Genomic DNA, 26,537 nt, shown 5'->3' on the forward strand with positions numbered 1-26,537 from the left:
TATGAACAGAGAACACAGGAAGAGAACTGAGGAGGAAGGAACAAGGGAAGGAACCACCAAGAGGTGCATTACCAATGACAGACAAGGGACCTGGAGCGTCTGAACCTCCATCTAATCCATTGTGTGTGAGATAAACGCTTTCACGGTTTGGTACAAAGAGAATGGATCGACAGTTTGATCCCTCAGAAGCAGATCTGGAATCACAGATAGAAAGACAGTAATTGATATGGGAGTTCTGAGGGATGACCTAAGCCAGAGGGCAGGGACTTGATTCAGGGAGCGGGGATTGCTTGCAGTGCTCACTTCCTAGCTCTTCTAGCTGCAACTTGACAGGGCAGCATGTCTTTCCATAGCTCTAGACAGGCCTGACGATACAGGGGTGAAGATGCCAGCAGAAAAAAGTTGTTCAAATTATGTGTCTTCACACATGTGCAGATATACAATCAAGTTTGAGGGTATGGGTTGGACACTGGTAAACCACTAAGGAAATCTCTTATTAAACAGCTCACTGACATGAAAAATCCTGATTCTGTATGTAATGAAACATACTGGTTACGGGGGTATTCAGTCTACATCTACGCTAGATCTCTTTTCACCTGAGAAATGTTTATGCCCTGGATGCACAGGTATATAAAATATATAAATAAATTAAACATTTACCAATAATGAATCATAAAAATTTTTTGACATCAGTTCTTAGATAAACATGTAATTTTACCATTTTGGAGCATGGATGTAGGCACTTTGATGTGTTCATGAATGTGCACAAGCACTGTGAAGGTTAGAGGAAAATGTTGGATGTCTTTGTAGATGAAAGTTTCTATCATGGCTGGTCCTGCAGCCATTCAGTCTCAAAGAAACACACAGAGGCTTATATTAACTATAAGCTGCTTGGCCTATTGGCTCAGGCTTATTATTAACTAGTTCTTACAACTTAAATTAACCATAATTTTTAATCTATGTTTAGTCATGTAACTTGGTACCTTTTCTCAGAAAGGCATTCTCATCTTGTTTTTTCTGTGTCTGGCTGGTGATTACAACTCTGCCTATCTTCTTCCTAGAATTATTCTAGTCTGGTTGCCCCACCTATACTTAGTGCCTGGCTACTGGCTAATCAGCATTTTATTAAACCAATACGAATGACAAATATTTACAGTGTCCAAGAGCATTATCCCACAGCATTTCCCCTTTTTATATTTTTAGCAAGAACCCTGAATCTAATCACTTTTGTTTAGCTTTTTTCTTGACCATTACTCATAATAACTTGTAGCCAACACTCAAAACAAAGACAAACATCTATAATCCATTTTTTGGGAATATTGGTGTAGTTTTCTAGGCTACTTCTTGATGACTAAGGGAGCTGATAATCTTATGGGGACCCAAAGAAAATTTAGGACTATGGTCACGTCCTAACTAGAGTATTCTGTGAGACTGGATCATCTCAGCCAGCAGTCTTGATGCTGTTCTAGATGTAGAACTCAGAGGAAACTGCAACAGAGGTGCTCTGAAACGTTGGATCATCTGGGCCATCCGTTCCCATTGGAGATTTTCCAGGGGTTCTTCCTTGATCAAACTTTATTTTTCTTAGCCCAGAATGAATTCACAGCCTCTCATTTCCTGTGCAAACAAAAGCAAAGCCTCTTCTCCAAAGTAATGTATCTTTTGACTTAAATTTTGAAGTCAAGGCATTTTCAAAATATGTAGGTTGGATTAATCCAGCAGCATTTATAATCAAATCTCTTTTAGCAGATGTTGCTCCTTCCTCAGCAGTCAAACATTTCAAAAACAGCACAATAACATACAGGATCCAGATTCCCTGTGTATTCTTCATCTTTATGTGGATTTTTTTTTACTCCGGTTTTTTTTTATTTTTTAATTTTTAGTTCTTTGAGACAGGGTTTCTCTGTGTATCTTTGGCTCTCCAGGAACTAACTCTGTAGACCAGATTGGCCTCAAACTCACAGAGATCTGCCTGTTTCTGCCTCCCAAGTGCTGGGATTAAAGGTATGCACCACCATGTCTGACTACACTATTTCTTTTTTTAAGGACTTTTTATTTTCTTTTTCTTTTCTATCCCAAGCCTATGTATAATTTTAAAAATACTGTAAACCAATTAGAGGTTTTTTTCCCCCATCTGAGTCTGTCTTTACTGAATATCTTTATCTTTTTCTGATCACATGAGTCTTTAATCTGCTAAATGGCATGGCTAGGATTAAAGCTGCATCTTTGGCAGCTGGCTTCATCCCATTTCTTAGCTTTCTGAGAGTCTAGCATCATGGTGGAGGTACTGGTGGGAGCCACATTTATTGCCACAACTCTGCAGAATTTCTAGGTCCATGCCACCACCAAGAAGCATGCCACTGATTGCTTGTAAATACCATTTAAGTGTTTGGTGGTAGGGCCTCTTAAAAGACTGCAAGATTTTTGCTGCTAACACTGAATCAGGAAACCTCTCTTGAAGGAAACAGAGCCTATCTGAGAAAAGATAGCTACCAAGAAGCTGCAACTGACTCCTGTTTTTGTGGGTTTAGAATCGCTTTTTTTTTTTTTAAGCTTTCTTAGGCTTTATGTGGATATACGTTGCCGAATGTTGGGCACCATTATATAGATGAAAGTTTCTGTCCTGCCTGGTCCCACAACTGTTCAGTCCCAAAGAATCATACAGAAATTATATTAATTACAACACTGTTTGGCCAATGGCTCAGGCATATTCCTAGCTAGCTCTTACATCCTAAATTAACCCATTTTCATTAATCTATGTATTGCCACAAGGTTGTGCCTTACTGGTAATGCTCTGGCATCTTTCTCCTTTGGCGATCTCTTCAACTCTGCTCTCTCTCTCTCTCTCTCTCTCGCTAACTCTGTTCGGATTTCCTACCTGGCTTTACTCTGCTAAGCCATTGGCTGAAATAGCTTAATTCATCAACCAATAAAAGCAACACATATAGAGAAGGAAATCCCACATCATGTCTTTCTCAATTATTCCTCATCTTTTTTTTTTTTTTTTCCTGTTGATACAGGGTCTCTTGCTGAACCTGGAGCTCCTCGCTGATTCAGCTGAACTGTCTGGCCAGCAAAGCGTAGGGAACTTTCTGTCCCTGCCTCCTCAGCATTGGAAGTGCAGGAGCATATATCATGCCAGGCTTTTTAAGATGCTGGAATCAAATTCAGGTCCTCATGTTTATGTGGTAAGACATTACTGGTTGAGCCATTCTCCAGTCCAATTTTAATATTTTTTTATTAATTAATTTATTATTTATTTTTCACATACCAATCCCAGTTCCCCCCTTCTCCCACTTCCCCCTTCTCCATCCCACCTCCCATCTGCAATTTTAATATTTATTGAAGAGGAAAGGAAATTTGCATACTAATTAGATACATGTTATTTAGTTTTATGTTAAGAATTATGTCTTGGCAAAATATTTGACACTGAAGCAGTAGAACATGACCAACATTTTCAGAGGTGAATAAGGTTTTGGTTGTGCAATTAAATGCTGAGGATGCTGCTTCCCATAAGGGTGTAATACAAAATGGCAGCCGTATGCCTAGGACTATCTTATAAACTGTTGGAAATTCTATCTTAGTCTCAAGCCAAAATTAATTTTATGATTTGGGGTGTGGTCTATATACCTGTGAGTGTAGGTGCCCACCCACGTTAGGGGCAAAGGTTGGCTATCTGGTACCCTCTTTGATCACTTTCCACTTTTGAAACAAGGTTTCTCTAGGAATGAACCTAAAGCTCATTGATTGGGCTAGATTTTTCTGGCCAATGAGCTTCAGAGATCTGTCTATCTCTGCCCCTATCCAACTCTGGAGTTACAGGAATCATTTAATATTTTTTTTGATTCAAGCCAGCAACTCAAACAGCAATTTTTCAAACCAAACGTTTGAACACAATTCAATCAAAGATATACTAATTTGATACTTACAGACTGTAGAATCTTGATCAAAAAGTATTAAAAGTTTAAAAACACTAAAATCCCCACTCCTATTTTATATATAAAGTAAAACACTGCAATTCATAACACTCTCAAGAAACATTCCTCAGCACATGGTACGACAGGTTGAGCACTGTAAACTGCACATGTTATATGTTCAGAACAGTGAAGTCACATGATATGACACAGGTGGGCATCTTGGAGTCATTACACAATTGCTTCTGAATTGATTTTTAGTCACTAAGCATTAAAAAGCCTTTGATTGTTGCCAAAATTTTATAACCCTTACATTCAGACCCCACTGGGGTTTTGACCCATAGTTTTAGAAACTGTGACTTGCCAGGCAGTGGTGGCGCACGCCTTTCATCCCGGCACTCTGGAGGCAGAGGCAGGCGGATCTGTGACTAAAGAAACAGGTGGAGGTGTTGGGTTGGGCTGAGAGTGTAGCTCAGTGGTAGACTGCGAGCCTGGCATGCAAGTGCCTGAACTTGACACCCAGACTGTTACTTTGCCCAGATGCAGAGAGGTAAATAAGAGGCTGGACTGTGCTTTTGAGACAGTTCCTGATGAAATTTATAAACCTTGGACAAGCTTGGGCAGAGATGAAATGAAGAGAGCTGCCCCTGCCCTGACTCTTTGGCATCAAGCTATGAGGATAAAATGAGGTAATGATTATTAGCATCCTTTGGAATGAAAAACCGCTGTCCTTCATAGCTTTACTGTCAACTTGACACAACCTAGAATCACTTCAGAAGAGGGGACCTCAACTGAGTAGTTGCCCAGATCAAACTGGCTTGTGGCCATGTTTGTAAGAGATTGTCTTGATTAATGATTAATGTGGGATGGGCCAGCCCACTGTGGGGGGGCACCATCCCTAGGCAAGTGAGTCCTGGCTATATGATAAAGCCAGCTGAGCAGGAGAGAAAGCTGGTGAGCAGCATTTCCTCTGGTTTCAGCTTCAATTCCTGCCTGTCTTGGGCTCCTGCCCTGACTTCCCTTACTACTGGATCACGACCCGGAAGTATGAGCCACATCAACCCTTTCCTCCACAAGCTGCTTTTGTCACGGCTTCGAGAAAGTAACTAGAACAATCATCAAACAAAATATGAGATATAAACTATAGCAAAATACAAACTGTAATGATGTGTGCTCATTTAAAACACAAATCTCGGTTCGTGTTTTTGAGAAATTATATTTCCGTAAAAGACTTTCACCAGAGTAACAAAACCCGAGCAGGTGACAGCTCATTTTCAGTCTTCTCTGGAGCTTCCTCTGTTGATGTGATGAAAAGATGGCTGTGGAATTTGTTGATGACTCTGCCTGGATATAACGAGCTGCTGAGGACCTATGACTCCATCCCTGAGGTATCGCAAGTCTACAACGGAAGCTCCCTGGTAACAATTTCATAAAGAATCATTTTTGTGTCAGTGAACAGAAAACCAATTTTCAAAAATAAACACCCTGTGATAGGTAACACGTTTCCTACTTCCTTTGCTTGCCGCCCTGTCCTAGAGCAAATGGTTTTAAGAAATGGGCTGAAGGAGGTAATGAGAAGCCAGCTGCCTGCCTTTCCTGTCTTCGCAGACTTTTGCTACGCAGAGCCATAATAGATAACGTGTAGATGTGTCAGGCCCAGAGTTCAGCTAAACTCTGACTCTCCTCCTCCCCCCTCCAGTAAAATTTCTGAGACAGGAATTTTCCATTCATTCTATATAAGGAACAGCAGTAGTGTCAGGAAGACTCAGCCTCAGGAAGGGTCTATAGCCTTCCAATTTGCTTGGTTTGTTTTGGTTTGGGTTGGGTTTTTTTTTTGTTTGTTTGTTTGTTTTTTGTTTTTTGATACAGTGTTTCTCTGTTTAACATCTTGGGCTGTCCTGGAACTCTCTCTGTAGACCAGGCTGGCCTAGAACTCACAGAGATCGCCTGCTTCTGCCCCTGACTGCTGGGATTAAAGACGTGCTCCACCACATCTGGCTGTGCTTGGCACTGAGCTAAGTGCATCACAATTCCAATATTTACTCCTCCTACCCATCCCTTGATTGGGTATTATTTGTATCTCTCCTTTATACATGAGAACACGAGCTGCAGCAAGGCTTCCGTTTGGTGCCACCTTCAAAGAAGACTTCTAGCACTGGAAAGCAACTGTGACAATTTCTAGTTCAGGACTGTCTTATGTGTTTAAATGTTCCTCCAGAACATTCCTTCCCCAAGAGCCTGGGGAAGGCACCGTTCACCATGCAACAGTAATGACTCGAGTCTCACTTTCAGGAAGGGTGCTGTTGTCAGTACCAAAGGGAAGAGCCTTTCCACGGAGGGTTTCATCATTCCGTGTGATGAGTGTGCACCGTCAGGACACGTGCATCCACTGTCTAGTGTTTGGTGTGCCCACTGAAGGGACAAGGTTGGCTAAATGACACCTGCGACTGACTGGAACACCAAGTCCTGTGCCACCAACCATATTGCTCCTCTTCCTATTTTTGAACAACCTTACTAAAACCCTTCATGTTATAGGAAGCAGTACAATTTTTAAAAAAATCATGATTTTCCCCCAAAAAGTGACTGAATGGCCAATCATAAAGAAACAATGGCCACTATTATCAATGTTTACTGCTCACTAAATTCATTCAAGACATGGACACCAAGTATAGCATTTTACACGCCATACCTCAGTGAAAATCCACAACTCCTTCCTGATGGCAGTTTTCCTCACCCTACACATGGGGAACCCAGATAAGAGAATTGAACTGACACACCTAAGCTCGCCTGCCTGTCTTTATCTATCTTAAAGAACCTTATCTATCCATAAAAAAACTACTTAACCATGAAGCTATCAGCAGAGATTACCTCATTTTACTTCATGAAATGCTGACACAGACAATATTTCAAAATTCATTTTATGACTCGAGGTTAAGAGCTTGTATTGTTCCTGCAGAGGACCTGAGTTCAGTTTCCAACATCCATATGGTGGCTCACAATGACCTGTAACCCCAGCTCCAGGGGATCTGATACCCTCTTAATTACATACACAGACACACACATACACACACTCACACAGTATATACCCATACAGACATACACACTTAAATATAAAGCGAAAATTGATGTTATTTCATATATGCAGAAATCAGTTGTACAAATTCAAAATGACCATTTGCAATACACTCATGCTACAGAGGGTTTGCCCAAAGACATAAACACAGAAATTCTTATTGTAAAGATCAAAGTTTAAAAGTATACAGAGTCTTCAAGCTTGTTTGCTTTTTATACATTTAAATTTTTAAGCACTGGGGATTTAACCCAGGGAACCTAGTCCATACGAGACCAGTGATCTGCCACTAAGATATTTCCCTAATCCCTTGAATTCTTGAAGTTATTTATTATATTCTGGTGTTCTCTCTCTCCCTCTCTCTCTCTCTCTCTCTCTCTCTCTCTCTCTCTCTCTCACACACACACACACACACACACACACACACACACACACACAGAGAGAGAGAGAGAGAGAGAGAGAGAGAGAGAGAGAGAGAGAGAGAGAGACCCACAGATTTCACAAAGATGCCAATAACCGTGTGGATGTACTCCATAAATGGGACTTGGAAGGGACTTTTTGTGAATAGCACAGCTGTGTGTAAGATGTGTGCTGACTTTTCTGGTATGTCCTGGGACAGCCACCATACCTTGGCTTTCTTTCAAACTTGACTCTCTTGATGGTTCCAGAAGATCGTCAGTATGTGGGACACAGAACCCATGGAAAGGGCCCAGGTCAAAGCACTCGTGCAGCAGGGGCAAGTTCACGCTGGAGCACACGCTCATGAACCCAACGGCCTTGCCTTCCACCTGCAACACCAGAACACAGCCACCTATCAGACTCAAGATCTGCCAAGAGTTCTTGGCATGTGGCCCACTGGGAGCGTGGGGAACACTCTTGGGTTATTTAAGGGTGGAAGGGTCTTCCAGTAACTCTTGTGTCCAGTGCAATGCATAGAATACAGAACATGCTCAAAGGCATATCCAACAAGTGACCACTGGGGACGCTCTTAGCAGTTGGGAAATAACTTAGGGAGTCACCAGAGTGTCCCTGAGGAGACCCTGGAAAGCTTCACCTGTCCTCTTTCTGAACCGCTCCCTGCACCTCCCCTGTTTGGAGGGAAAGAGCTCCGTGAAGTCTGGACTGACATGCTAACAAACAACCCTCTGCACACTAAATCCCTGGCTATGAAGCTCTTTGCAATGGTCGCCATGGTTTTAATATATGGTTTTTAAAAATTTTTTTTTTGATGAGGAACACAGACTCCCAGGAAGCTGAGTGACTGACTGACTGACACAGCCATTCTATTTAGGAAGTGGACTCACAGTACTGTGCACCATCCATTCCCAAGGGGCAGCCCCACACAAATGGGCGAGGCTTCAACATCCCACAGCAGAGAAGCAAGCGGCACGGATGTTTGATGATACAGCAAAAGACAGATAGCAAACTATTTCTCCAATAGCTTTGTGTGCTTGAAAAACACACAAAGGTGCCCTTTATCTTCAAGGAGTCCTTTTTAAAATGAATCTTCCTTGCATTTTCCTTTCTTTCCAGGACCCCTCCCCAAATGATACTTGCTATAAAAGGCTGATTTACACAGCTGTTTTATAAAGCCATTGACACTTTAATGAAAGTCCAAAATAAACATTTTAATTTTTTTCCCAAATAACAAGTAATTGTTTGTCTTGTTTGCACTCCCGAACAAAGGCTGCGGAGCTGCAGTTGTCTGGCTTCTCTGTCATTTCAGGCCCAAGACTCAGCAGACGCTGATTAACCAATCCATCTACCATATGTGCAGAAAGAGACGGCCAGCCTCACTCCCGGCAGGGAAAATTGGCATCCATCTTGGTTCACATGGAGATGTCCTTCTAATCTACAGCCGTGCTGGCGCAGTGAAACTTCCATGGCCTGAAATACCTTTTGCTGGCTTCATGGCGAGCTGCGTGTGCATGATAAGAATGTATTATTTATAAGGCCGCCGCTAGTAATGAGCTGTTACACTAATGGCTCATTGTGTTGGGGATTTGGTTTCAAATGGCATGGATCACACATTCTGATGAAAATGAGAAAAACATGTTTTGCCATTAGGAACAAAGATTTAGCATTCTCCAATTCCACAACCTGTTATATTCCCATCACTCGGCTAGGGTTGTAACAACTTACAAAAGCCCACAGTCAGAGGCGGCCGCAGAGCAAGGACAGAGGGTGGACACATCCGCTCTGGTCTTTGGGTTCCTTTCAAATGACTGCCTGGAGACACACCATTCTGGAATACCAATTTGCAAAACTCGCCTGGGGTATGTTGCTGTGTGTGTCACTTGTATAGTGCAGAGGCATTGGCTGCTGTTGCCATTCAGCAGACACAGGTATTTTCTGCCGTCAAAGTCTGGAGGACAAAACTGGAGATTTTGCTCTTCCTGTCTGTCCTGTGAGTGTCTACATGACCACACAGATAAGATTTAGGACACTGGAAAACCATCTGTGAGCTTGCCTTGTCTTCACAAATCGGTCTAACTCACAGACACGTGTGCGCTTTGGCATTCATAATGCCACTACCAAAACCCACACAGTCAGGCATCCCTTTTGGGTGACAATATTTCATAATGAGGGCTTTTGTCCTCGTTGTGACCGTTACTGGCTTTCATCCCCTTCTCTTGATGCCAAGTGCACGGCTAACCTGGCAGGCTCTCTCCCGCCTGCAGGTCAGTGGTGCTTTCTCGGACCACTGCTGCCCATGTCCGGGATGATGCCAAAACAGACGCTCTGCCCATCTGTCTCTAGGAACCGCCTTGGCCTCCAACTACCCTTCCTTGAAATCTCAGCTTGGAGTAAACACCAGATGTCAAGGTACACTTATGACAAGGAACCTGCAGCAAAGCCACAGCTCAGAACTTCTCCAAAGTAGCAAACAGGACAGAGAAAGTCAACAATTCCTCAACAAGGCAATGTCTTTTCTCCTAACGCAAGCCAAGCCCTCAAGAGCTCTACGTGCTCAGCCTGAAACCATCCTGTACTGGGTTGGAAAGAGGCACACTTGATGTACGTGTGTTGGAAAGAGGCACACTTGTTGCACGTTGTCCTGTTACCCTTGGTTAGTGGTGGCTACAGGGTAAACGGACCAGCCAAAGAAACCCACCCTGGTTCTGAAACCAGAGGCCAGTGAAAGAAACTCACCCTGGTTCTGAAACCAGAGGCCAGTGAAAGAAATAGACCCTGGCCCCAAAACTAGAGCCAAAAAGTTAAAAAGGGGGAAGTGAAAGAAACATAGTTTGGCCTTGAAATGGGAGCCAACTCTGCCCCTGACCAGCTAAACCAACCAATCCCTAAGCAGGAAAACTAACCAATCTCTGAACAGAAAATAATCTCCCTGGGAAAACTCTGCCCCTAAGAAGCCCTATATAAACCCTTCTGCCTGTTCTGTTGTGGGCGGCCCTTTCCCACCCTGGCAGAGGCAGCTACTTTCCTGGAATCCTCCTTCCCAAATAAATCTCTTACTAAAAAGAGTTTCGGGTGACGCTCTTTCCCCAGTGCAGAAAAGAAGAAACTTTGCTGAGACTTTCCCTTAGGGTAGCTGAGCAGAAAAAGTAAAAACTTTTCGCTGCCGAGGAGATTGCTACACTTCTGCAGAGTCTCTGCTTTAGCAGAGTGAAACAAAAGAGGTAACATCTTGGGCAGAAGAAGAGCAGAGCAGAAGAAGGGGACAGCTTTGCTAGGACGATCCTAGAGGGGAACAGAGCAGCTGTAACAGCTCTCTCTGGGAGAGGAGCAAGACTACTGACTACTATGTCCTGTGGGGAAACCATCCCCTACCACAACCCCAGCTCCACATATTGCTTTACTTCCTGATGAGTTAGGCCTGACTTCCTGAGTCAGGATACCTTTCCCTCCAGAGCTCTCCCTTCGCAGCTCCTGAGTTATCCCTTTGCAGCTCCAGGTATCATCTGAATTCCCCACAAGTCAGGATACCTTTCCCTCCAGAGCTGTCGTATTGAAGCTCCGGCCTCCAGAGCTGTCCCTTTGCAGCTCCAGAACTGGAACACACACTTACAGTGGCTGCCCCAGTAGATGTTAACAAATGCCCATTCAGTGTTGGGAAGAAATGCCCGGATGTTTAGTGTTTGCCAATGGTAAAATACTGTCATCATGGTAGTTTCAAGTTGCCAACTGACGTCATCAAACATGGAGTAGAGATGCAGGACAGAGATATGTGATGGCATTATTAAATACTATGTCCACGGGATAAGACCACAGACAAAATCCCCAAGAGCTGCATAATATTAAAAGAAATCAATTGTACCCTTTAAACATTATTTACTATAATTTTTTATACTGTAAGTTTATACAAGTGGCTTTTTGTTTGGGGGTTTGTTTGCTGTTTTGTTTTTGAGACAGGGTCACCTGTTGTCTAGACTGGCCTTGAACTGGTTATTTAACTATGGGTGACCTTGAACTTTTGATCCTCCTGTCTCTGCCTTCCGAGTGTGAGGATTACAGGTACATGCCACCATGCTGGGTTTATATGGCAGGAACTCTACCCATTGAGCTACATCCGCAGCCTATACAATTTTTTGTTTTGTTTGGTTTGGTTTGGTTTTTGTTTGTTTATTTTTGGTTTTTCAAGACAGGGTTTCTCTGTATAATAGCCCTGGCTGTCCTGGATCTAGTTCTTGTAGACCAGGCTGGTCTCGAACTCACAGGGATCTGCCTATCTCTGCCTCCTGAGTGCTGAGATTAAAGGTGTGAGCCTACAAGTTTTAATAATGGCTATGTTCAGCAAATAGCTTGCAAAGTTCCTGAAGATTTGACAACTAGCTCTCTCAAGCTAGACCAGATACCTTCACCCAGGGTAGTGACATGTCCAGGATGACAGATAGGGTGGGACAGTAGAACCAGTATTTAGCTTGAACCTGGAAAAGCTTCAGACACAAGATGTGGCTTTCCTGCCTGGTTCCTGTTCCCAGGCCCTGCCTATGTTCTTGTCCTTGAATACAATCTGTGGTCTCCTCTCTCTGGAACATAAAGCTTCTGATGGCTGAGGCAGCACAGCCTTTGGAGGAGAGTAGGTTGACCCCTTCACCTCTTAGGGACACCAACGTTGATATAGGAGGGTCGGTCATCTTTCTATGTGTTACTTTCATTGATTAATAAAGAAACTGCCTGGCCCATTAGCTCTAGCCTCTTACTGGCTAACTCACACATCTTGATTAATGTGTGTAGCACCACAAGGTGGTGGTTTATCGGGAAGATTCTAACATATATCCATATTGGGCTGGAGCTTCATTGTGCGTCTGCCTCACTGCCTTCTACCCAGCATCCTGTTCTGTTTACTCTGCCTACCTAATTTTCTGTCCTATCAAAGGGCCAAAGCAGTTTCTTTATTAACCAATGAAAGTAACACATAGAGAGTTGACCGACCCTCCTACATCATTTCCCCTTTTGCTGTTTAAACAAAAAAGAAAGGGTTTCACTTTAACATAGTTAAATTGCATATAATAAAACAGTTATCAAGCAAGAATTAAAGTTACAATATTTATATCTATTTATCTTTATCATAACAATGGAAAACTATAATCATCTATCTATTCTTCAACTCCATCAAAGACTCCAGAAGGATATAATATTCCCTAAGTAAACAAGAAGTAAGCAACTTCCAAAACTCTAGAAATGACAGAGACATCTCATTTTCTGTGTATTTGCCATCTTTGTGCGGCTTTTTTTAACCTCTATTTTGTTTATTTTTACTTTTTGAGACAGGTTCTTTGTATATCTTTGTCCTGGAATAACTCTGTAGACCAGGCTGTCCTTGAACTCACAGAGATCCCTCTGTCTCTGCCTCCCAGGCATTGGGATTAAAGGTGTGTCCTGCCACACCTTGAAGTCACAGAGGTCAATCTACCTCTGCCCCTTGAAGTCTCAGAGGTCAATTTACCTCTGGCTCCCAAGTGTTGGGATTAAAGGTGTGTACCACCACACCCAACTACTTAAATGAATACAATTTGTGTGTTGTTATTTCAGGTAAAGCTAGCCAGGTGGCGGGAAGCGGCCCACCGCTCCTATCACTACACAACGTCACAGGGTTGACACTGCCACTTCCAACCTGTGGCTTTCTTCACCTCCATGTTCACATGGAAAGTGAAAGAAATAGACCATGAAAATGAACAAGGCAGAGGTCACAACTGCGGTAGATCAGTTCCTCAAGGGATTTGGGGTGGCACAACACCCTAAACAAAACCAGAGAACTAAAAGATTCCTACAAATGAAGACTGGATCACACAGATGGAGACGTAACAGGAAGATCAAAGTCCTTGTTCAGGCTCTGTGCGATTTGTTGCCTGTAGTTTCCGGCGGTTGTGGAAAAACACTGCTTTTCAAAATGGTGCTGCTTTGGCCCAAATGCTTCCTGACCCTTCCTTTTCTCATCAGCCTAGAGCTGAAGGCTGACTGAGCTGTGAAGAGAGCCATCAAGCAGACCGCACGTCAAAACCACATGGGGAGCGTTAAGATGCTCCCTGGCTACTCCAGCAGAACACCCCACTTCAAGTAAAAGAGAGGGACGTTTAATGTCCTTTTCACTCCTCCCCACTCAGAAACATAAAAGAAGGAACTCCTGTACCCTACCATGGACTGGAACTCTCCTCAGAGCCCCCACCATGCTGCCATTGTCTCCGTCTATGATGCTAATAACTCTCCAAATAAATCTCTTGTCACAACGGGCCATCCACCTCAGTATGTCCTTGAATTCCAAGCCAAAACTTGCATTACTGTCCTATTTATTATTATTACTGATGTTGCTATTGCTACTACCACCCTGTTGGGAGTAAAAGGATCTCACTGCAGCTTCTGTTGTTCTGTTTTGCTTTTGAAACAGAGTGGCCTAGATTTGGTTTTGCATGTGGGCTAGTCCTGCCCCAGTCTTCTGAGTACAAGGATTCCAGATGTGAACCACCATGGCTGGCTTCACTGTGCTTTTGACTAACACTTCCCAAAGGACTAATGAGACTGACATCTCACGATGCCAATGACTCCTTCTCATGTGCCACTGACAATTTCTGTATTCTTTTTTGAAGGTGGGGCTGTCAATCAAATCCTTTGCCCACATCTATTTTGGAGTATTTGACTCTGTATTCGTTACTGTAAGAATTATGACGCTGGCATAAAGTTGGCACAAAGTCTGAATGTCTTCCGGGAGAGTCTCGTAGTCACCAAGGCTGTGAGGCATGATGTGGAAGCAAGCCTCAAACTGCTCACCTTATTTACACACAATATTTGCTTTCAAATTTCAAGAAAAGTCATGTTCTTTAAGAGGTCTTACAGCTTCAGCAAAAGAGAAAAGAGTGTATGAAGAAAGAATCCCTAAAAATATCACCCCAGAAACAAAATTGCAAATTCCAATTTTTAATGCTTTTCAAGCAGCTGGCATAGAAATCTCTTTTAAAAATCAAAGTCAAACATCCGTTTGCAAACAAAAACATAATTATGATTCTATTAACGAACAGGATGGGTAGGGATCCAAGAGCTCTATTCACTTCATGTTTGTTTACTATTATTATTTATTATTGTTGTTAATGGTTTATTCAAGACAGGGTTTCTCTGTGAAACTGTCCTGGCTATCCTGGAACTTACTGTGTAGACCAGGCTGTCCTCGAACTCACAGAGATCCACCTGTCTCTGCCTCCCAGTTGCTGGGATTAAAGGCGTGCGCTACCACTGCCTGGCTGTTAATTATTATTTTTAAAGAGGCTTTAAATTTTTTAGTATAGTATTTATGTGCCTGTGTGTGTGTGTGTGTGTGTGTGTGTGTGTGTGTGTGTGTATTGGGACGTATTTGCCAAGATGCACATACAGAGGTCAAAGAACAACAGTGTGGAGCTGGTTCTCTCCCTCCACTCTTCATAATTTCCCAGGAGTAAACGCAGCTCACTAGACTCACTGGGCAACTGCCCTTCTCCACGCCATCTTACCAGCCCGCATTTGTTACATTATACGAAAAGACGAGCCCTAAAATTCATTCAGGCTCTTCCCCATCATGTCTCCTGTCCGGCAAACCAGCTCTCACTCTGGAAGTTGAGCTGCTCAGTTATAGCTGATAGAAGACCTACTCTAGACATGAGTGACACTACACCAGAACCAAGGGGAAGGTTTCCCAGTTTTTTTAATGTAGAACGCAATTCCATTGAGCAACAACACCCTGCAACTTAGAGAAAAGCAGCCTCCCCGCCCCCACTCTCCTCCCCACCCGCTGCCTGGGTAAGGCCAAGTCTCCTGGGGTTCCTTAGTCCAAGGGCTCCCCAGGCAGCTCAAGTGTGAGAACCCCTGCTGCTTCCAGACGCTTTCCTCGGACTGCGTGAGCGTGGGTGAAAGACCCCACTCCTGTGGCCCTGTTCTGACATCATACACTCCCTGTGGCCTCTGTCCTACTTTAGTCTCTGTTGCTGGGATAGAACACAGACCAAAAGCAACTGGGGGAGGAAAGGGAAGAAATGACTGACAGGTTTACAGCCCAGCATGGAGGGAAGCTGAGGCAAAAGCTGAAGCAGAGACCACGAGGGATGGTGCTTACTGCTGTATCGTCCTCACCTTGATAACTAGAGAACCAAGGACCACCTGCAAGTTATTAAGGTCTGAGGACAAATGCAAGTTATCATATTTCTCTCTCATGCTGTCGTTTAGAGTCTTAACACTATCAATAAAATGCTGATAGGCTATTAATCAACTCTGGCAGAGTGCTACCACTGCACTACTGCAAGATCAAAGATGTTAAATTCTCTGTGGTCGTTTACTAAAGATACTTTTCATTGTGCAAAAACGTCTGTCACAGTCATTCTGGCATAAATATGCTGCTGTTTATACAATGTATGTGTCTGAAACTTACGTTTTACAAACTCAAAGAATTCTTATGAGTTCCAGAGAGCCGAATCGAGGTCACTTTAAACAGGTCAGATATAACCCTCTCTTATTTCCCTGACACCCTCCTTCTCAATTACCAGGACCTAAAGAAAAATTTTTTCTTCCTAAACTTAACCTTGTCCTCTGCTCTTCCAATACCTTGCCAGATCCAAGAGACACTGGACAGTTCCACACCACAAATCCCGGCCAGGAGCATGGCAACCAGCTGGCCCAGGACGTGACCAGCACCCAGCTTTCTCTGGTCCCCCAAGCTGGCCTGGCATCACCTAGAAGGGTATGCAGGAGGGAAGGGCACATCAACTCCAGGGATGTTCAGCAAGCCAGCAGCAGCATGGCTCCTTCCTCTTGTTCCTTTCACTGTGTCCCCAGGAGGGTCAGTCACCAACCTCACACACCACAGCATGATTCTCTTCGTCTTGGGCCTCTATTAGTTCAGCCAGGAAGTATTCGCCATAAATTTCTCTCAGCGTGTTGTCATAGTGCATAAATATTGGCATGAGATCGTCATGGTCTTCTACCCTGTGTAACAGAGAGCCTCCGGTTTAGTGTTCGCTCCAGCCATTTCTTCCCCGCCCCCCCACAGAACACCTACTGTGCTCGACCCCTGTGGGAAGCGCCAAAGATACAGCAACACTTGTGAAAGGGGTTGATGCCGTCACAACCAGAACTGTAAGACACTTCCATAACTTCAAGTATTTCAGATGACACTACAGCTCTCCAGATGAAGGGCGGCAGTGATGAGAAGGACAGGGAGGTGGGTCATGCCAGCAGAGGGGTCAGTGTTGCTGGAGACTGGGAGGGAAGGCAGCATCCGGCAGGAACCCAAGGACAGTGGAGGACAGCACTTCCCAAATGTGTTCTAAGGATCGCCACTTCTATGGCATTATCCCACAATCCCTTTCCTTTTTTAAATTTTTAAAACACTCGTGTACGTGCGTGTGTGTGTGTGTTTGTGTGCACATGTGTGTCTACCTTGAACTGCAGAACCATTGCTGTCACTATTTATCCTTATATGTTTCTTTTCTGAGACATCTCTGCACTTTACCATGGAGGGAAAAGTGCTATGAAGGTAACCAAGCCCTGCTCACCATTCTGGGAACATTCACCTTGACTTCCATTCTAGGACACTTTACAATGTCCTTGACACCTAGTTCAGGAAGTAGGAACTAGGCTTACTACCACATGGTGATGCTGGCTCTTGGACTCCATGTCTTTCTTCATTTCAGTGTACTTTTGGGGACATTTCGTGTTGTATTTTACCTAAGATCCTCTAATCTTGTGTTCCTGTTACTAAAAAATATTCCAAATTCCCATGACTTTCCCCGTAGTATGTTTGATATAACTATCGACCTTTATTCTCTACCTTTTTTATTCATTACTCTATCATCTCCACCGCCCCATTTTATCTTCTAGTATGTTCTCTTTGAGGCTGACACTAGCCCCGTCTACTTAGGAATCCGTATGTGCATATGGCTCAATGTTTCCTCCATCTCTGCTGTTGTGCCTCTCAGAGCAATCCCAGGGGTCAGGCAGTGCCCTTTCCTCTGATCAGATGCTTTCAGGGTTTATGAGATGGCTTGCCCAAGCCCACAGAGCTGCAGCACGGCCTCAGGATGAGTTCAGGCCTGCCAACAAAAGTCCTGCCTTTGCCAGACCTAAAGTTCACGGTGCCCTTCAAAATGGCATTCTTTATGACACTCTTTGAAAGCCGGAAGTGGCATGCAAAAAGAGTTGAGAGAAGTGTCCTTGGCTCAGTGACCGAGGTTCATCATCCAACCAGATGGGTCACAACTCCTCCCAACCCCGCTGTAACAACGCCCCAGTCTTTCATAGATGGCTTCCCCAAATTGGATGTTTTCAACTAAATGATCTCCATCCGGCTCCCAGGATAAAACTTTTGCCTCTACTGACACAGGCTCAACCACCGCTGGAATAAGTCAGGGCTAGCATCAGCCCCGAAGAGAACATACTAGAAGATGTGGCGGAGTAGATGATAGAGTAATGAACTAAAAAGCGTAGAGAGAATATAGGTCAAAAGTTATCTCAAACACACTACAGGGAAAAGCACGTGAATTTGGAGTATTTTTTTTAAGTATCAGGAACACAGTATTAGAGGATCTTAGACAGGTAAAACACAAAACTAAATATTCTTAAAAGCATATTGAAAAGAAAGGAATGAGATCCAAGAGTCATTTGTGATGTGTGTACGTACGTATGTATGTATGCATGCGTACACACACACACACACACACACACATATATATATATATGTAAACAAAAAACTCCAAATACCTTAATGAAACTAATATATTTTTTTAAAAAAGATAGATCTCTATAAAATCTGGACTGGAGATATGGGTGGATCATTTTACCTAGAATGCACAAATCTGGGGATTATCCCCAGAAACATAATACATAAATAAACAGTTAAAAAAATCAGAGCTGCCTGGCAAGGAGGCACACCACTTAGGTGACTGAGAGTGAAGGATAAGGAATTTGGAGCCAGCCTGGGCTACAAAGCAATACTCTGTCTCAAAACAAAACACCTCTTGGGTGTTGTGGTGAACACCTTTAATCTCAGTACTGAAAGAGGAAAAGGCAAGCTGATCTCTGCGAGTTCAAGGCCAGCCTGGTCTATGTAGTGAGTTCCATGCCAGTCAGGGATACAGAGTGAGACCCTGACTCAAAAAAGTAAACCAAACCAAATACCAACTCAGATCTCAGAGCTAAGAGAGCTAGCCAAATACCAAAGGGAAAGACATACATAATATCTAGATGTTCCTTGATCAACATGACTTCTGGGTACCATGAAGAACTGCAGGGCCATGGGGGAGAAAGTTCCGTGCAAACAAAACAAAACAATGAGAAAAGAACGGTTTGGAGCCCTCTCCTGGAGGGTCACAGTCACATAGTAAAAGCTCAGAGAAGCATATGACAAAGAATGCTTAGCCTTCCTTATACATTTCTCTTTAATGGCCCACAGCACCCTTGGTTCCCTAAACTTCCCTCCTCTTCCCTGTGAAGAGATACTCACAAGGGGAAAGCAGCACTGGTCAGCCACCACACTGTGACCAAAGGTGTTGTTAACTGTCAACACTCTGAAAGGACGGAAGGCAGCGGTTCCCATCTAAGCATCTAAAATCTTGAATTTTACTATCACCCTGGCTCTGATGTTACCACTGGCCATCTCATTCCCTCACACCAGGGCATCAGAGGGATTGGCCCAAACGGGGAGCCAAAATCGAACACCAACTGCATGTTTAAAACACAAGTGCCCTTCAGATGCTGCCCTTGACACCTGCCCACGTATTTCCGTGTGTATCCGATCACTTGGAGAATTATCAGCTGTCATCTGTGGCCGGGTGACCACATATGTGAAGGTCCACCATAAATCCATCAAAGGCCTGTTGGGTGTTCTTTTGAAAAGACTAGAAGAAAAAAGACCACTTTGGTCTGGACCCTGTATCTGCCACCTGTGCCTATCAAAGACGCAGTGTTCTATCTCTGAACTACATCCACTATGCCACGTGATCAGACACGTGTAAGTGTAAATCAGACTGTAATTATCACTCAGGTGGGAGGAACCGGTAAGAACTGGAGAACACCCACAATCAGCAGGCAGAGTTTTTGACTCCAGAAGGCTGGACCACTACCCTGACATCCCATTGGCTGCTCCATCCACCGTCAGTGTGGCCTCACAGCTCTGCTTCTCTCGGCTCCATCGGTCACTTGGAAATGTCGGAGAGCTCCTCGCTGTTTCCGGATGGGTCCAAGGGCCCTCGCCTCCATCACATCCGCCTTATCCCAACCATGTGCGAGCTGACATATGCACTCTTCTTTAACGCTTCTTGTCTCTCTTCCTACTCAGTACTCCGATCCACTTGCCTATTCCTAATTCCTGCATCTTTGAAGACGACCTGCACCATCCACCCTCCATTAACACTTCCTTCCAGGCTCCTCTTCCAAAACACTCAACACTGGGATCATCACTGGATATACAGTGTCTCGCTATAGCATTGATTATTTTAAGCAAGATGTGGCATCTTAATAACCAAGGAATAAGTTGGGGGGGCACAGAAGATCTAACACAGCTCTGAATTATGGTGCAGGAGTGACAGGCAGTAAGGACTGGGTCCTTCCCAAGAACCTCCACTCACAGCTCTGTGAGAAAAGACTCCTAATCCCAGGATGCCTCTGGAAATCTGAACCTACAGTACTCCACTGGCCACTCCATAATCCTTCTCCTTAGCCTTCTGCCACTCCCTGCTGAGATACCTGCAAAGATATTTCACCTCCAAGTCTTAGTGCTCTCATTTACAAAGGGAGTGGGGCATGAATCCTGGGACCACGCAATGGGGTGGCACACTGGAGTGTTAGCCTACTGCCCACACAGCAAGTGTTTGCCCTCTGTGTGAGGCCTCGCACCCTCAGCAACAAGAACCTAGAACTCTGCTTGTTTCCCACTTACCCTGCAAAAAAGCCACTGTCCACAGAGGCTTTCTTTTCCCCCATTAAAAAGAATCCCTGGTGACATTGTTCGGAGAAGTAATGCTCTAGGAGAAATAGCCTGTGATTCCATTTTAAGAACATTTACCCAAAAATTAAGGGTGTACCAACACAGGTCAATAAATATCAAACCTATTTTAACAAATATCAAAGCTATTTTACACAACTGGAAAAATAACTTAATATTCTAATCATTTCTAAGTGCTATGGTGGGTTGAATAAGAACGGCCCCCTTAGGCTCATGCATTTGCATGCTTAGTCACTAGGGAGTAGCACTATTTGAGAGGGATTAGGAGGCGTGGCCTTGTTGGAGTAGTGAATCACTGGGGGCAGGCTTGAAAGTTCCCGAAAGCTGACATCACGCTCAGCATTGCTCTCTCTCTGTCTGCGGACCAGGGTGCAGCTCTCAGCTAATTCCCAGGACCCGCTGCCATGCCAGCTGCCACGCTCCTCACCAGGATAAAGAACTAAGCCTCTGAAACTACAAGCAAGCCCCCAATTAAATGCTTTCCTTTATAAGAGTTGCCACGGTCATGCTGTCTCTTCACAGCGATATAGTAACACCTAAGACAAGTACACTGAAATGACATTCATATAAGAAAGTCCAAACTCCCAGGACATATCCTGGATGCATGAACTGGCTTTGTGAAGCCCATTCCCTATGGCGGGATACCTTACTCAATCTTGATTGGGAGGGGAGGGGCATTTGGTTTTACCACAACTTGGTATGCCAGACTTTGTTGACTCTCCAACGAAGGCCTTACCTCCTCTGAGGAGAAGATGGGGAGGGGAGAGTGGGGGAAAGAAAGGGAGGGGGGAACTGGGGTTAGTATGTAAAATTTAAAAAGTTTTAAATAAAAGAGAATCCACCAGGCAGTGGTGGTGCACACCTTTAATCCCAGCACTCAGGAGGCAGAGGCAGGCGGATCTTTATGAGTTTGAGGTCAGCCTGGTTCCAGAACAAGTTCCAGGACAGCTAGGACTGTTACACAGAGAAACCCTGTCTCGAAAAAGCAAAAAAAAAAAAAAAAAAAAAAAACCTCTGTGTGTGCATGTATATGCATAGGGGTCTATTTTTTGTGGCTGTTATTGAGTGGTGACAGGATGCATCAGACTAATCATCTATAGGTATGTATACACAGCTCATCTGTCCAAAAAAATTTTTAACAAAGCCCAAACTCAATTTTTATTTATATGATTTTATTTTATTATTTTATATGACGAAATATGACTCTAGGCCTGGAATCTGAGCCCAGAGTCCAAACTAGAATGTGAAATTTGTACACAGTTCAAGGCTCATCGGAGAAGCTTCTTGTAGTAGATGGCAATTGTCATGGAAACCCAGAACCAGTCAACGTACAGAGAACAACCGACCCCAGACTCCTGGGCCCCGAGTGGGGTGTCTGGTTACATTCCCCCCCTCAAGGCTCGGGGATCCATGAGGGAGAGGGGGCAGAAACACTGTAAAGGTCGAGGATGGCAGGTGACTGCAGGAGAACGAGTCAGATGTACTCGTGGGCTGATGGAGACTGCGACAGCATGCGTAAGACCTGCACAAATGCAGGCCAGACAAAGATCCCAGCACAAAGGAGGAGAAGTGGGCCTCAGGTCTCACCTCGAGCCGAGGAGCTGTCTACATTTAACTGCAGCTGGGCCATGGAAGTCAGTTTTCTCCAATGGAGTAACACTCAGGGAAGCCCCTACACCCAGGGTAGTCAGCTATCACAAACCAGACTATGGATTTCTAAAAATAGAGAGAGAATATGAAGTTGAGGGACAAGAGGGACAATTTGGGAGGAGTTGTAAGAGGGGATGAATACGATCAAAATAGATGATAAGACATTCTCAAAGAATAAGTGAAAATATTGTTTTTTTAAAAAAATTTGAGGCTAGATATGGTGGAACATAACTTTAACCCAAGCACAGAGTTGGGAAGCAGACAGGTCTCTGAGTCTGAAGCCAGCCTGGTCTACATAGCGGGTTTCAGGTCAGCCAAGGCTACATAGTAAGACCCTGTCTCTGAAGTAAAACAACATAAAAATAGAAAAAACAGTTTGAGATGGCAATTTTTAACTACATTAATGTACATAGATTTGATCATTATATGCTGTATATTTATATACAAACTTAATAAAATTGTGGCCCGAAATTTTCGTGAGTATGTACGTGTGTGTGTGTGTGTGTCTGTGTGAGACTGGTATGTTGTAAATGTTTCATACAATAAAGAAACACATATTCATAATTTAAAACTAAAAAAAATTCAGGAATATTTTTCCTGGATATTCAGGAATAAAGATCCAGAAAAGCCCTAAGCCATGAACCTCACGCAGCCCATTAGCAAAGTTGTCCAAAATCAGACCTTAATACCGATTCTCCTGAGAAAAAACAAGAAGTAAACATTCAAGCCTTGGAGTTCTGAGCACTGTCCCTTAAGCCCTTCTCCAAAATGGGTAGCGAGGAACTTGTTCAACACACTAAATGCATTCCTTGGGGTAATCGATAATTTAAGATCTTGCATCACCCTAAGCGCTAATGCTAACGGATGACATCAGCCTCCAAGTCTCAAATGGCATATGACAAAGCCAGCCTTGTGGCAAGAATGCCTCTGGCTAAGGAGAACCATCCATGCAGTAAAATGTCTCTAAGAGCACTCTCCTCCCTCTTTCTCCTCTCTCTCTCTCTCTCTCTCTCTCTCTCTCTCTCTCTTTCTCTCTCTGAAGAAGAGATGACAGCACAATCTCAGTGCAAGGGTGGCACGCTCAGCAGGCACGTCCTAGCATTTGCAGGCTGTTCAACATGCCCACAGTGATGACCACAGTGATGCCCACAGTGATGACCGCGCTGAGGTTATAGAGTCCCTCAGCACGGAGGACAACAGAAACACGGTTCTCAGAGAAGTAGTATTCCTTTACATCTTCATTCAGAAGGCGGCTTGGGAGGAGAAATCATGAGCTTGTCGATGCCAGCAACTAAAAAAATACTTGAATTTCTTAGGAGAACAACAGGTCCAACCCATAAGGATTTGCCATTCTCTTAGGCACTCGGATGTCCAGCGGACTCTGAGAACCAGGTCGGACAAAAGTGGAGCTGAGCTTGGTTTTACCTCATCTGGGGGATTGGGCATCTTCTAAATTTAGGGCATGGCAAAAACTAAGGATGGCCCATGTGGTGGCTCTGGCTGACTTTCTGGAAGATGGAGAGATGAAAAGACAAACTTAGCCATCCTTTCACTGTGTCCTTGAGCCAGGAGGGACACGGTGGTGCCCTGGATCCCATATAACCCTTCCTGGCAGTTTGGCCAAGTCTCTTGGCAACACACAGTTTGTCAGATCACATCACTAATGCAACATCCTGTCTGCTCTATATGACCACCATCCTAGAGGAAAAGGCACAGGCTGGCTTCCCTTGAGTCAGAGAGGTGTGTGGTGTCACGTGCTGGGGAAGTTCACCTTAGCAACAGCACAGAGGCAGTCTGCACATCCAGACGACTTCCCAGACTCCTCCGCCAGCCTCCAAGCATCTTCCATAGCTAAAGAAAGGGTCTGCATTTCTCCAATTAGACTTTAAAATATACTACTAAAAAAGCTGTCATTTTAAATATCACAAATACATTTTACTGTAGTATATTTGAAAAAATAATAGCGAATTCAATTTAGTTCTAAAGAATACAGATTGCTTTGTTAAATCAAGAACACTGTCTCAACATGGGACAGGGCAACACGGGGTTGCTGGCAACTAGATTATTTTTCTTTTCATCCACGGCTCAAAAATGAAGTACCTTTTTCTTTCCAAGAGCTCTTGTGCCCTCTAGTGGTCTTCCTTATGAAAATTAAATTCATTTCTAAACGTTCATTCTAGAACTTTTAAACTGGCAGTTAGGCCCATTCAATTTATGATCACTGGAAACTGTGATTTTTAAACTTATGGGGAATTTTTAAACCCAAGGTTTCTATACATTAGGAAGACTTCAAGGTATGCAAGAGGCCGTGTAAGTCCCTGCCATCTCTACCGCTGGGATTGGATGCACATGTCCATCTCACCAATGGATTGACCACCAAAACACAAGTCTGGTGCAGCATTTTGGTAACAAATTCCCCAAATTTGGTGACAAGAAAGTCTCCAGATAAATGTTGTAATTTTTCTACATCTCCTTTTAAAATGTTTCAGGATCTTGATTACTTATAGCTCAAAACATTAATTCCTATGAATTGCTTAGAAGTCAAATTGAAAAAAGCAAAAAACCATCAGCTGTTTTATACAATTAGCTTCTGGGGCAGGAGACATGGTTCCGTGGTTAACAGCATCGGTTGTTCTTCCAGAAGGCCTGGGTTCAATTCCAAGTACTGACACTGCTGCTCACAACTGTCTGTAACTTCAGCTCCAGAAGATCCAATGCCTTCTTCTAGTACCAAGTATGCACACGGTACATAGATACATATGCAGACAAAACACCCATGCGCACAAATAAACAAATAGTAAGTAAAATAGATTTAAGGTTATGTTTATTTTTTTAAAAAAAGTGCCTCAGCCGGGCGGTGGTGGCACACACCTTTAATCCCAGTACTTGGGAGGCAGAGGCAGGTGGATCACTGTGAGTTCAAGGCCAACATGGTCTACACAGAGAGCTCCAGGACAGCCAGGACTGTTACACAGAGAAACCCTGTCTCGAAAAACAAACAAATAAGTAAATGAAATATCTGCCTCCACGAATGAAAGGTAGGTGTTGTTGTTGTTTATTTTTGTTTGTTTGGTTTGGTTTTTTGGGACAGGATTTCTCTGTGTGATAGCACTGGGTGTCAAGGAACTCACTTTGTGGACCAGGCTGGACTCACAAAAGGCAGTGTTTTTTTAAAAGACATTATTTGAAATATTAGTTTTCTTTTTATTTTTTAAAGGTTAAAGTTTTAAGTTCTTTATTAATGTGTTCTTTATTGTACATATTTGTGCGGGATGCATGATTTGATACAAGCATGCAGCTGTAACAATCAAATTTGGGCAGTTGGCATTTCCATGTCCTTTAACATTTACGGAGTTCCTGATTTCCTCTCTTCTAACAAAGAAAATTTTCATCTGTTTTGAAAAACAGTAATTGAGCCAACATGATTAACCATCGTCATCTGCAAATAGACAGGATGCCATGCAGGGGAACTCGAGCTATTTAACAACACTCCCAGGCAGTGCATAACCCTTCTCCTGGCTTAGTCTTCCCTACTCCGGCGAGAACTTGGAAAAGGAAGTCCCACCCTCCCAAGACCAGGGGTTTCTAGCCGCGAACACCTCGCACCCACCACTGAAGATTAATTAAGAGCACTGTGGCTTTTAAAGGTGTGTCCGGCGGCAGCTACGCTCTGTTTCAGACATAATGAAAGACGGCGAAGAGTAACTTTGTTAATTAGTGTCTCCGTAGAAGAGCAGATTACAGCATCGTTTTCCACGTGGCGAATGAAAGAAACAGGAGAGGGGATTATGGTGCTAATTCATTCGGTTCTGAATATGTTGCTAGTTAAACAGCAGAGGGATAATTACATCCCCCAAACCCGTCCCTGGTTTAGTGTCTTAAGAACTGTGCTCCTCACCATTAATTATCAGTGCGAGTAGCTACTGATGAAACAGATGTCAAATGTGGAGGAAATCAGTGTAAAGCGGCAGCCTAAGAGGCAGGAAGCCACGCCTACTCCATGAGGCCATGCAATGTCTGTGTTTCTAGCACTCTTGAGGTAAAAGTCCACGCAAGTTTCAAGATACCGGCAATGTTAGATCCACGAATGCTAAAACGCCAATCTATCAGTTTGGGATAAAAGGCTTTAAAAATGGTACACGTCTGTACCTTCTTCAGGCAAAAGCGCTGTTTTGTGTCACGAACGCCACCTGAATTCACTACTGTGCCTTCGTTATCTTAGCATAAATGCTCCCTCTTCATCTCTTTGGATTAGGACAACCCCCGTCTTGGTATCTGCTCCTCATGGAGTCTCTGTGGTGCTAGCAAACAGAACAGTGAGACAGCAAAGGCTGCGTGATCAAGACCTTGGGTTTCAGGTATCCAGAGGTTTACTTCTAGCTTTGTGGGCCCTGCCCAGTGGAAGGCCACAGCCATCCTGCTAAGTAAGTCTTAAGAGAGGAAAAAGAAAAGGAAATGGTGAAGAAGGAAATGGCAAGGGAGA

At 43.8% G+C, this 26,537-nt stretch overlaps 1 protein-coding gene across 1 annotated transcript in view; it reads right to left on the minus strand.

The window, feature by feature from the left end:
- Cfap61 (cilia and flagella associated protein 61) overlaps positions 1-26,537 on the minus strand; it is a 275,906-nt gene that overhangs the window by 225,667 nt on the left and 23,702 nt on the right. The window contains exons 6-7 of the mRNA XM_041670075.1: positions 16,257-16,389; positions 7,613-7,772 (exon numbers count right to left, since the gene is read on the minus strand). Of these exons, the coding sequence (XP_041526009.1) occupies positions 7,613-7,772; positions 16,257-16,389 (293 nt within the window). The remainder of the gene's footprint in view (positions 1-7,612; positions 7,773-16,256; positions 16,390-26,537) is intronic.

Source organism: Microtus oregoni, unplaced genomic scaffold (assembly GCF_018167655.1).
Source record: "Microtus oregoni isolate MIOR12 unplaced genomic scaffold, Mior012 000020F_ref0000438, whole genome shotgun sequence".
NCBI classification, from domain to species: Eukaryota; Metazoa; Chordata; class Mammalia; order Rodentia; family Cricetidae; genus Microtus; species Microtus oregoni.